The 13489-nt window shown below is 38.8% G+C and overlaps 1 protein-coding gene across 1 annotated transcript in view; it reads right to left on the reverse strand.

Moving 5' to 3' along the window:
• FBN1 (fibrillin 1) overlaps window positions 1–13489 on the reverse strand; it is a 227851-nt gene that overhangs the window by 47302 nt on the left and 167060 nt on the right. Inside the window, exons 32-41 of the mRNA XM_004421551.3 lie at window positions 12665–12787; window positions 12398–12520; window positions 10820–10945; window positions 8890–9012; window positions 6756–6878; window positions 6278–6442; window positions 3993–4061; window positions 3782–3907; window positions 2456–2578; window positions 1649–1807 (exon numbers count right to left, since the gene is read on the reverse strand). Coding sequence (XP_004421608.1) covers window positions 1649–1807; window positions 2456–2578; window positions 3782–3907; window positions 3993–4061; window positions 6278–6442; window positions 6756–6878; window positions 8890–9012; window positions 10820–10945; window positions 12398–12520; window positions 12665–12787 — 1260 coding nt within the window. The remainder of the gene's footprint in view (window positions 1–1648; window positions 1808–2455; window positions 2579–3781; window positions 3908–3992; window positions 4062–6277; window positions 6443–6755; window positions 6879–8889; window positions 9013–10819; window positions 10946–12397; window positions 12521–12664; window positions 12788–13489) is intronic.

Consider the following 13489-nt stretch of genomic DNA (forward strand, 5'->3'; position numbering starts at 1 on the left):
ATAAGATAAAAAAGAAAATACTAGGACTTCTATGTATCTTCGTAAAATCTATTTTTTAATTAATTTCATGTATATTTTATAAAACAAGAGTTCATAAAAATAATAAACGCATTTTTCAATGTAATTGAAAACAAATATATAGACATATACACACATACTTTTATGTGTAAATGCATACACCAAGTGTTTGTAACCCCCAAGATTTTTGCTGATAGGTATGTATGATCAAAAGATTTGAAGACCACTGGACAAGAACAGGGGTCAGCAGATTTTTTCTTGAAGGACTAAAGTGGAAATATTTTAGGTTTCACAGGCTGTGCAATCTCCATTGAAACTACTCAACTATCTCATGAAAGCAGCCATGGACAATATGTAAATAAATTAGTGTGGCTGTGTTCTAATAAAATTTTATTTAAGGACACCAAAACTTGAAGTTCATATAATTTTCAGATCATGATATTATTCTTTTGATTTTTTCCAACCATTTAATAATGTAAAAATCATTCTTAGCTTAAGGGAGATACAAAAATAGGTGGTGGGATGGATTTGGCCCACGGGCTATAGTTTGCCACCCCCTAGTCTTCAGACATCTTGCAGAGTGGAGGTAATTCATAAATCTAAGTGACGGTCATTACATTGTTTCTGGAGTAAACAATAGATGAAATGGTATATTTTACTAAAAAAGAATCTTCTGTTTCATGTGTTGTTGGATAGCACTAAACAATAGATTTAGTACATTACAGATCATTGCAGGGAATGGAGTAGATACCTCAGAATACTCTAATGAATACATGCATGATAGTGTATTCAATCTAAAGAATAACTTTAGTAAATGACATCATTATGATATATATCATCCATCACATGCTATAAAAACAGTGCACTAAAGTCTTCACATCATTTACTCCAAGGATGTAAGACATTTTTTTTAAACAAATAACATTATATATATTTTTCCCTATGAGGATATAAGAAGAAATTTCTCTCAGGTCTCAATATCAAGAAGAGTTGTACTTTCCTTTAGTGCTGAGTTTGCTGTATGGTCATTGAGACTCTTAGACTTGATCATGTCTCCCTTTTTACGTGAGCTGCTTAGAAAGTTTGGAGCTGAAGTTATTGCTCATCTCTGACGAGTGTGCAGGAATTCCCGGCTTGGGTTTTGTGTATTAGCCTCACTCCTTGCTCCAAGTTGCTTACCCTTGTTTGCATTTGCCCTAGGCCGTCTTATTTTACATTTGAATCTTTGTGTGCTGCCTTCTATTCTTTTTGGAACAAGACTAGTTATGAATAAGTAAAAATAATAGGAATATGGTTCACTTATTTGTCATAATTGCTTTGCTTAAAGTTTCCAGTCTTTTAGTTATATGGCGAACTCCATAACAATGATAACAATGTTTGTATTTTTATGATATGCTGAGTCTCTAAGTCTGTTGAATGAACTAATATGTAAATTAGAAAGCATAATCTGTGACTTAATTTTCAGTTGGAAGGACCAGGATCAACTGTGAATATTTGCCTTTGTGAGCTCATTTTTTCTTATGAAGATAAACAATGCACCCTTTTCTTCCCTTGCTGAGACTCAATGCCCCAACAATTCAAGGGTAATCGATCGACCTATATTTTTGGCAATGGTGAAACTAAAATTCACCTGTGCTTGGGATGGGACACTGTTCACAGGGCTTATTCCAGGCTCGGCCAATGTTGTAGGAACAACAGCACATCTTCTTGGTCATATTGAACAAGAGTTCTCCATCACAGGTCTGGTTGTCAGCATAATAGTTTCTGTAGCACAAACTTCTTCTCATATCTAGAAGAAAGGCAGAAGAAAGGGATTGGTGATGCCATGGGGAAATTATGACAGATTTCTAAGGGGATAGTCAAGAAGTGAGTTTCTTTTGAAGTGTAATTTTGATAAGGGCAGGAAAAGCCTGCTCTTACACAACTTTCCATCTACCTTTGCTGCTACAAGAAAAAGGACCTTGAGAAATGTATTCCCTGGTATTTTGTGCCACAGAACTAAGTCATTCTGTAGCTGTAGCATTAACAAACTTTATATGACTCTACACCCAGTCTCCTAGTAACAATTCTCCACTGCTATTTGGCAGTAATTTTCTTATTTCCCACTCATGATGTTTTAATACTGTAGGTCAATGCCGTAAATATAATTGTATAAAGATACACCCAAAGTGAAACAAAAGAAGTACTATTAAACCATTGTTTGGGATTTTCCAACATTACATTTTAAAGAAAACTCCCAACCACCCACACAAGGCGGTGAAAAAAGGCCTAGCTTATGGTTTACAGGGGAGGAAGCTCTCAGAAAGACAGTGAAAGGACGGCAGCACTGGGTCTGATGAGTAACATAACACTAAGGACTAACTGCCAGACTTGTAAGCTCCTTTTCTCTCTGCAGATGAGGACCAAACATGCATTATTAAGCAAAGCTTGGACTTACCCATGCAATTATTCCCCCCATTCACTTGCATGTAGTCTGGAGGGCAAATACAGGTGTAGTTGCCAACAGTGTTGTAACATGTCCCTGGACCACAGATTCCGGGAGTTTCACATTCATTCACATCTATAATCCAAAGAGAAAGTGGTATGTGAATATGGAAACTTCACTCTCTGGAATGGCCTGGTACTCAGTGTCAACATAAATGTTGACAATGGAGGAGAAAATCCACAGCACACTTTGAAATCTGGGTAAGAGAAATAGATGTTTAGTTCATCAGTGTCCTTTGTGCTAAGGTGTGCATTTCAGGACAGGAGGTTTTAGAAAAAGAAGTTTTGCCTTCCTATATGAATTCCTAATAAATAAGTCCATAACATCCTCAAGGCATGCAAGAGATGGAAATGTGGAGAAAGTATAACTCTCAAATATTCTTTGGAAAGACAACTATGTACTTCATATGTTCACAAAACCAATGGAAGGATATGATATATCCTGCAGCCAACAAAAACATGGCCTTGGTAAGGCAGCATAGAAGTGGGTATTTCACACCTCCTTCCCATTTTCAAACACAGGGGTTGATTCTAATTTTTGTTAACTCCATGAGACTTAGAGCTGTGTCCTATACACTGTGATGCTCAACTAATACTCAATGAGTTGTCATTGCTGAGGTCACCTACTAAGGCTTTTGGAGAGACAGAGGAATATTTCTCCTCCAGGATGCAAGGAGGTCTCTTCCCTAATAATTAGTCACGTGACTCCTGTATGTAGATGAAAACCATCTCTCTCATCCCGGTCTATGGTCCAAGTGCTTTGAAGGCAAAAAGTGGTCAATATTCGCCATCTTTCCCGTAACACAGGATGAACAGGAGTCATCACTTACATCATGAAACCAAGGGGGCTGTCTTTAAGAGAAGCTCATTTAAATGCATTAGGGTTGATGATAAGTGGTGAAAGACAGGAAGAAGATGAGCCCAGAACTGCCCAGGGTATAGAAGTCACTGAAATGAGACCTGTTCTACTTTAATACAAATGGCTTTTCAGAAAAGCATGGAAAACTCTTTGTAGGCATAAATGGGACTATGGCGCAAGATAACAAAACTTCACTTTTCTCAGGAAAAGAGGAAGATTTAAGGTGTAGTGGCATTATGACAATGACATTATGTCAATAACATTAAGTTGCCACAGGTGTGCCATATTTACCTGGCTATGTTCATATTTAGACCACTGTGCTATATAGCTAAATTTCAGTTTTCCTGGTAACCATATGCTGGTTTTTGAGGTCAGTTCTCTCTATTTGAAAGAACTTATCATCCTCTAAGGGTCATTTACCATCACACACTCGGGTATCTTCATTCAGGTAGTAACCCGTGGGACAGCGGCACTGGAAACTACCAAAGGTGTTGATACATTTCCCGCCTTGGCACAGCCCTGGAAGCTCCTGGCACTCGTCAATATCTATCAAAGTGAAAACAACAGCATTGTAAATAAACCCAAGGAAGTTCAAAATGTATGTACTTTAAGATAAAGGAAACAGAATTACCTTCCAATATAACAGTGATGGGGTTGGGTCGAAAACCTTCTCCACCAGGACAAAGAATTTTGTACTCAGCTATTGAAACAAAAAAATCTAATTGAGTTCTTTTGAATCTAAAATTTTTAGAAATAGTATCCTCAAGAGAAATACTAAAATATACAACTGAAAAATTCATTTTCAGGACTCTTTAGCGGTTACCCCACCCATCTGAAACAGGTTAATCTCTTTGTGTATACTTGTCCTTTTCAAATGGCTTTTACTCTGTGTACCAAATGTAAGGCCACTGTCCTCAGTCTTTGAACCCTCCACCTACTCTCCTGGCCTATGTTTTTGTGAACTATTTTATTCTGTATCTGCACCATTATTTCTTTTTAAAGATTTTCTCTCCCTTTTTCTTTTCTAACAAACTCCTTCTCCATTTTTATGTTTTGTTCAGCCTTAACTTTCTAGGAATTACAGCTTCCCTTAATAATGTTAATCAGCCTGTCTCCAAAACCCTGTCCAAACAGAGCCTTAGGAAAAGCTGTTCTTTCTTCCTTCTCACCCGACTCCTCTCCTTAACGTCTAGGGATGTTTCTTGCCCCTCTTTTTCTGCCGATGGCAATACTGTTCACCCTGGTTTCCAAAACCAACTGTTCAGTGTCCTTTGATTTCCCCCATTAATTCTGTTATTCAAGTATTTCATTTGAAAACATTTACTTCAGTGCCATGCACCAGCAGTGTGATGCATATAGGAACACATGAATAAGAATGACCCTAATCTGCTGTATTGTCCTGGTGAGCATCTCTAAGAATCAGTTCTTTCAGAATTATCGTGGTCTTCCCAAATCTGATAATTCCTTCAACTGGATTTATGAAATTCTATGTATTCATAGAACACATAGAATACTCTGATCCGGTGCGGGGTAGGGTGGACTTCTATTGCTTTGCTAATCATTATTAATCAACAGAGTGGACTCCCCCACAAACATCTTGGTTTGCTTCTTTCGACATCAATGAAATGAACTGTCCTCCTCTTTGACTTTTTCTCTCCTCCTCTTTCTGTAATCATTCACTCTTTTTAAGTCTCCTCTTTCATGTCACACCCTTCCTTCAAGGCCCAATTAAAAAATGCACAAAGTCATCACCACCCTCTGCCAGTCAGAACGGACTTCCTTTTCTGAAGAGAAGGGGGTAAGTGGTGCCTGCTCAGTATTCATCCTCGTGCTGAGAGCTTTATACAAGTGATGTCATTTAATCCTATGAGGCATTTTATGAATGAGGAAACGCGGGCTTGCTAAGCAACTTGCCCACAGTTATATGGGTAGCAAGTGACGGAGTCCTAACTGGAATCAGGTGTGCTCTTTCTCCCACTCATGGCCCTGTGTCTGCTCTTCTTTCTTCCCTTATTGAGGCCAACACTGAATTACAGCTTTCATGTTTGGGTCAAATTTTGCTAGACTGTACATTTTTGGAGGGCAGGATCTGGTCTAATTCATCTTTGTGCACTCAAGATACACACTCTAGGAACTCAACAAATACTCTTGGAAAAGGGAATAAATGATCCTTCAGCAAGGAAAGAATCAATACCGATCCCAGTAACCCTATGAGTAGCAGCCACTGACCTTTGCCAAAGAAGCTACATCTGACTCTGAATCATAATATAGGACCCTATTAGACAAACAGGAAGCCTTTTATTTATTGTATTTTTTTTATTGAGCTAACATTGGTTTATAACATTATGTAAATTTAAGGTGTACATCATTATAATTTGACTTCTGTATACATTATACGTCTTTTATTTTTTAAGAAGACTTATTTATGTCCTTAAAGACATACTCTAGAGCTTTCTTTCAAGTCATACCAAAAGAATGGAATAATCTTCCATTTCATATTTGCTTAATTAATTGCTTCTCTTTCACTCAGGGACATTTGAGACTGTCTTAGAGCTTCTGAAACTAGCAATAGACGACAAGAGGAGAGATCAATCACTGTGTCCCTGGAAGGTAAGCAATATAAGTAACTCAGCTGGAAACTCTTCTTTAAAATGATGCGATCTGCTTTTCACTCAGATGGAAGCGAGATGTTACCTGCCCCACCTGGATTTTCAGTGCAAGCCAACTGGTGACACTTTCTGGCTCCCAAATTGGGAGTGGGGTCCCTCAACGGGGCTGAGAAGATTGATCTCCCTTGTCTGATCAAAGAGTAGAGACTAGTGGCGGCTCCCTCCCTCTGTGGCTTCTATTCTGTGGATCTAGAAAGGAGAATTGGCCTGACCTGGAATGATAATACGTAGGAGGATGTCCACTTACAGGTGTTCACAGCAGGGCACAGCTCACAAGGAGTACCCCAGGCTTTACCCAGAGAACAACAGCAGGAAGCCTTGGAAACACCAACTCCAATTTCATTGCTACAGGCTGTATCTCCATTGTCTCCTCGAGGTCGAACATCCAAATAGCAATTTCCAGAACGGGTATCTATTTACCATATACAAACAAAAAAGTGTCAGGCAGATTCTTTCTATGTAAGTGTTGAAAATTTAAACCCATTTCAGAAACTGTTTCAGAAGCTGTTTAAAAACCAGAATTTACTTTTACCAGAATCTAAAAAGTGCCCAAACACATATCCCGGGAATTTATCTATAGAAAGGGTACCCCAAAGTATAAACTAGATTTAGGAAATGTTTAAATTTTCATATTACTACTTTTTAAAAAATTGAGAATGGAATGTTCAATGCTGCTTTAAAAATAACAAACACTATGCTTCTCTGAAAAGTTTTTAAGATCTTACCAACACAGCCAACTCGAGTTGGATTCAGCTCAAAATCGGGTGGACAATCACAGGTATAGCTGCCTGGAGTGTTGACACAGTTCCCACTGATGCACGTGGTTGGGTCCAGACATTCATTGACATCTAAAACCAAACAGCATGGGGCAGAATTATCACCTGAGCCAATGTGCAGCAGACATCACCCACAAAACGGTAGCACTGAATCTGGGGCTCCCAACAAGAATTTTTACGAGTTACTAGTTATAATTACACCTAGAAATACAGTTTTCCACTTCTGAAATAAAACCCCCCGGGAAGGAAATATGTCATAGTCTTTGGTCTTTTTCCCCTGCAACACATTTAGCATTCAAATTTGTCATCAGAAGAAAATATAGGGCCGGCCCCGTGGCTTAGCAGTTAAGTGCGCGCCCTCTGCTGCTGGTGGCCAGGGTTTGGATCCCAGGCGCGCACCGACGCACTGCTTCTCAAGCCATGCTGAGGCCGTGTCCCACATACAGTAACTAGAAGGATGTGCAGCCATGACATACAACAATCTACTGGGGCTTTGGGGGGAAAAATAGATAAATAAATAAAATTATAAAAAAAAAAAAAGAAGAAAATAGAACTTTGGAACTAGGAAAAATATTCCAGTCAAGGTAACTGAAAGCAAAATACTACTGTGACCTTGGTCAACCAAAAATTCAGACACAGGTTTTAAGAAAATATATTTAATATGTGTGGCTTGTTATTTCATCAAATTAGAGCAAGATGTCCCAGGGAACCCTCAGGAGCAGGCAACTTCTGCTGCTTCCCCCATTGGGCGCGCTGCCTCGGTGCAACCGAGAGCAAGCACAGACACATGCACCAGGCTTAGCGTGTTTCTTCAAGCCTGCTAAGAGTCTCTCTCCCATCACTGATGCTAGGTTGAGTATTTCCCTTTCAGTTTCTACTCTAAAACTATGTACAGAATTCCAGATATTTAGGACATGGGTTTTGGCATATTCTAACCCTGTACAATCCTTTTGCCTGTTTTGAATACACACAGAATACTCAAGAACAGGCAAACTGATTCAGAGAGGAGAGATTGGAGAATGAGGACAATACTTTCTCCTCAGGTTCTCCCCCTTGGACCTGGTAACCCTCCTGTAGGTTCCATTGCAGGAAATTCTTTTGCTCAAATTGTATGTGAACTTGGAGGGACAGGGTAGACTAAGAGAAATGAGGTTAGATAGAACGATGGTGATTTGGGGCACAGAGGAAGGGAGTGGGTATGGATTATGGAGAGGCAACTTCCTGAGGTATGCTAGAGGGCCAGCTTGGTGTCATAAGAGTTTTTAGAAAAATCAAGAGAAGAATGTGTGCCTGGGGAGGAACACCTAAGTCCAGAGCAATTTCGGGTGCATGGTGGTGGTTGTGGTAGTCATCTCTAGAAAGCCACTGAGTCATGGCTTGTTTAGGTGACTAGAAAAATCACTTTTTTCATGAAATCCTGAACCCATACAGAATGGAACTTGTTTCCTCAGTATGCCTGAAATGGAAGGGTGGACTAGGATAGAGAACTACAAATGCCTTTCAAAGTCTTAACTCAGTGCCAAAGTGAGCAGGGTGACGGTCTACTGAGTGCCTATAGCTTTTCTAACTTTCTATCCTATGTTTCTGGACAGTCCCTTGCTCTATAAGAAAATGATTTACACACTAAAAATGGGTGGCTGAGTTCTACGTAGCACATTCTCTGGTGACCACTGGCAGGCCAGGGGTGGGAAAGAGTGGGTATTGCAATGGATAAGCGCAAGGAGAAAACCCATGGTCCCAGGGCATGGCCTTCAAAAGGAAGCTCTCTGAAAATGTACCCAAGGAGAAAAGGAATGGCTGGGAAGTCTTACTGCTGGAGCCCCCTGGAACATTCTTCTGTAGCTATAGCTTGATGCTAAGGTTACAAACTCTGCTCCTTTAACTATCTTCAACTCTTTCCTCTGTATCCTCACATCTAATCAGTTCCTGGTCTAAGGAAATTTATTCTATGATTCCTAACACTTTCATCCCTGCTTTTCTTTTGTGATTCTGTGAATATTTTCTGGGTGGTCCCAGTGAGGCCCCAACAGCCAAGTCCCCTGGGACATCTGGGAACAGATTTTGATGCGAATGGATGCCTTACCTGTGCAGTTCCCGCCACTTCTGTCCAGTTCATAGCCTATCTCACACTCACAGCGGAACAGGCCGGGAAGGTTGTGGCAAGTTCCAAAAACACAGATGTTCGGAAGGGAGCACTCATCAATATCTTGGGAAGGGATAAAAAAGGGGAGAAATTAAATTTATTTTCTGCAAAGAAACTGCCTAATGTAATTAGGCGACTGATGTCATTAGGAAGTGAAGACTATCTGACGTCAATATAGACACTTCTCCTATAGACTTTTAGATGATTTATCACATAAAGGGAAGTCTCTCAGGTGAAAATTTACTTTTTCTCAGTGCCTACTACATGCCAAGCACTGGGCTAAGCATTTTATTTAGATGTATCTCGTTTATGGTGTTTCACACAAGTCCACGTCACTTTTGTAAAGTAAGAGCCAATAGGCCAACGTATCTAAATTCTTTGGTCGTTCTTATGAATATATTCACTGTTTTGGTTGTGGGTTAAAATTTTAAGAATCATAAAGTCTTTGTGGTAACTTTTATAATGAGTTTTATAATCCCCTGTATCCCTAGTACTATGGTGTGTGTTTGCTACTGTTGATGGAGATTTAAAATTGAAGACGCTTCTCCTAGGCTTCTGTCCCTGCCTTACGTTAACATTCTGCTCCTGCAATTGAAACGCGGGCACATTTTCAGCCTTGAGACTGGCTTTAAATAGCCATGACCACTCTGCCAGTGATGATTTATATTAAGAACAAACAAACAAATAAAACCTTCCCTTATAGCATTAAGAGAACCAACACTTTCACTGTGACTATTTATGTTACCAGAGGTGGCACAGTACCTGTTTTCCTTGGATGTTCAGAGTAACAAAATTAAACAAGGCATTAGGCACAGGATCAAGAGCATAATCTGGTTTCTTGACTCAGAGGAATTTTATATCAAACTCTGCATATTTAACATAAACTGTATAAAGAATACCCAATGGTTCCATAACAAAGAAAAGTACTTACATGGAACTATACAAGGGAATTAATACACATGTCATAGTTAAAGATTGATTTTGAGTTAATGTCCTATTAACAAGCAACAACTATTAGTTAAGACATTAATCAAGGTCGTGTTTAAATTTCTACTGTCAATCGTTATCATTTGTTTATTTCTACTGAAATCTTTTTAGTTCAGTGTAGCCACTAATTCTTCTCAATGAGGGATAATGCGCTTATATTTGACAAGTGTGGGTAAAGAGAAGAATCTTGTGTTTCCTAGTGGGATCCATCCTTAGCCAAGAGGCTCCCAGGACTCTTCCTGTCTGACCAAAACTTCTCAGAAAGACAGAGTTTTGCACTGAGGGACATTATGACATATGGCATTATCCCAAAGAGTCCTCTACTGAATGGATTTGCAAAAGACTGTTCCATGTTGGTGTATATTAAATATCTAGAGACCATGTGAGACATACCCAGGACATTTTTCTACATATGGAAAGGACTATTCACTCTGGTGTTATTTTCAAGCCTTTATTTCTAAAACTAAACCATAGCAGGGATTAAAAACTGTGTTTCCATAATTAAAGAGAATCCTTCAACAGGACATTATCAGAGGACCAGCATTTTGAGTTCTTTCCCCCAGCAATGGGGATAAATACGTTGCACTGAGTTAACCACACTTGGTTATCCTCTCTCTCCTATGACTCTTGTTGACCATCTGCCCAAGGTTGCATGTGCAGCTTATGGGCAGAGAGGTGAGGTTTTCTCTGCACGAAGAGAAATGGTACAGCTGGAGACCTCATCCCTCCACAAACTGAATTGACCAGGTTAGATGTGAAGCCAAAACACACCTCAGTAAAAAAAAAAAAAAAAAAAATCAAGGAATGTTTAAATAACCTAATCTCATCAGGCCCTGCAAGCCCCACCCCCTGCCGTCCCCCCTGCAACTCCCCCGTCAGTTACCTTCACAGGCTTTCCCATCAGCACTGGGCACAAAGCCCATGTCACATTCACAGCGGTATCCTCCCGGGGCGTTTAGGCACTGGCCATTGCCACACAGATTCAGATTCTCAGAGCATTCATCAAGATCTACAGCCAGAAAGAAACACAAGTTACTCTTTCTCAGTTAGGAGCTTTCCCATTCCTCAGGTCTGACAATTTTTATAATCGTCAACTTCCTGAGGGTAGCGGTGTTTCATCATAATTCTATTTGACACATTTAAACTCATTTTTCTCTTTTGAATGTTAATATTGAATATTCAGTGAACATGACGTTGCAGAATCCTGAATGCTAAATTATCTCTAATGATGTAAAATGAAGAAGCTAAACGAATCACTCAAACTAAGGCTTTTTCAAGCAGCGTCATTCACATGTGGACACATGCATGACAGGAAATTACATGCCAGGGTTTGTGCCTATTTCTTAAGTTTCAGGCTCAGCTAGATGGGCAGCAGAGACCCAGAACAGCAACTATAGAGGAGACCAAAAAAAAAAATCCCTGTCTGCTTAATCTCTACCCAAGTTTGTCAATCATGGGCCTTAAATATCAAACGCATGAACCAAACATGCCTAATACGTGGAACTTCCAATATTTTCTAAAAAGTAATGGGAGTTTTATGATGAAAAAACATCACTGGGTTAGGCAAAAACAATTTCAAATATGATAACACTTTCAGTGAGTTAAAAAAAATTCCAGGTAAATCACTTACTGGACCTTAGCCTCTTTTATGTTTAAATGACTTCTTGAGAGCAAAGTGCTCCTAATAAATGAATGCTTCAAGTCATATGAGCAGCTACGCTACCTAATGGCCAATGAGAAATAGACCTCAATATCTTAATACCAAAGCCCTGACATAAAAAGTGCTGTCTGTATATCCATGTTCATGTAAGTACATGTATTATCTATTTATACAATCACATTTCTAATCATATATATTAATTATATGTAGCAGTTCATGTTAATTCTACGACTATTAATTTGAACTGAGAAGAAAATGTCACTAATATATTGTAAAACTGGAAGTGAATGAATTCCTTACAAAGCAGTTATGGAATTCTTGCTTACACCAATGTGGGATGGTAATGATGATGGCTAGTGGGAGAAAAAGATATACTATTGACGTCATTCAGAACATCTAATCTCTTTTCCTTACAGAGCTTCCTACAGTAATCTCACTCTCGGGTTTGGTATGGAAAACAAGTCAACAGTGAGAAATAGGCACAAAAATATAAAGGCTAAGGATTATAAAAGGAAGTGAGACTTGCTTTAAGCTAATGACATCATTACCTATAGTGAAATATATATATACATGTATATATATAACTAATACATATATATATAGTTAGCTTATAAGGTCTCACTAATTGACCTGGCTCAAAATTTCCATTCCAGAAGGATGTAGCTTCAAATAACTATTCTTTTCTGTTAAAAGTTGTCTATAACTGACCCAGCCTTCAGAAAAGAACTGATGGTCTGAAAGATGTGGTACATCCTCCTTCTCCTACTGCCCTTTACAGGGCTGTTTCCAACACGAGCCTACCTGTGCAAGTGAAGCCGTCGCCCGTGTATCCTTCCTTACAGAGGCAGCGGTAAGAGCCCATGGTATTTTTGCAGTCTGCATGCTGGCTGCACATGTGGGTTCCATTGGAGCATTCGTCCAGATCTTAAGGAAAAAGGTCACATCATTATGAACAGAAAGTGTGACATTTAAAATCAATAATATACAATTTTGATTTACAGAATTAATATTTTCATATTTGTAATCTATGCAGTCATGAGAAGCAATTTCTGTTATTTTTCAACCCACCAGTGCACTTAATGCCATCTCCAATCCACCCGGGGCTGCAACTACATTTGAAGCTTCCTGCTGTGTTGGTACACACGGCGTGTCTGTCGCAGTTGTGTGCTCCAATTTCACATTCATTGATGTCTGGAAAAATAAGCAGTAGTATAAAAAAGTTTAGCACAGATGTCTTTTTGGTCTTTTAAATAACTTAGCAACATTCAAAAGTTGACTCGATTTCACACTTCCTACAGTATAATATAGATTGGTTTAGCATCCACATACACACTCTGCATATATTGAACAACTTTAAATTTCAATTTATAAAGAAAGAACAATATGATGCTACTTGCTATTATTAACTCTAATTATTTTCCATTATTTTAATGTAGGTGTCCAGTCACTGCTAAACAAAAAGAACCTCTTTCTAGTTGAAGACCTTAAAAAGTGAGTTGCCTAACATTCTATGGTATTAACACTCACGGTCATATGTTTCTATTCCCAATACTTTTATTAAATCAACTATAGAGTAATACACAGCATTTTCATATCTCATACAGACAAAGGAATACAATGGTGTTGGCATACTGGAAAACTTCTTCAACCACATTGTGTATATTAAATATATTTTATTCTTAAATGTAAAACACTGTATTATTTAATTATGCTTTATTTTTATAAAAGTTTTGCTTTAGGTATTGCTAATTCAAGCAGTTGCAGAGAATTTTCCTTAAGGCAGTGTGTGAATTGTCTTTTCTCAAGCTTCTTAGAGTCCTAGCACGTTGGAGACCCAAGGCTTCTTGCACAGTTCATGTAAAACTCAAATCCATCCAATGGAGACTTTTCAGT

This window comes from Ceratotherium simum, chromosome 3 (genome assembly GCF_057802395.1).
Source record: "Ceratotherium simum simum isolate JZ-2026a chromosome 3, ASM5780239v1, whole genome shotgun sequence".
Lineage (NCBI taxonomy): Eukaryota > Metazoa > Chordata > Mammalia > Perissodactyla > Rhinocerotidae > Ceratotherium > Ceratotherium simum.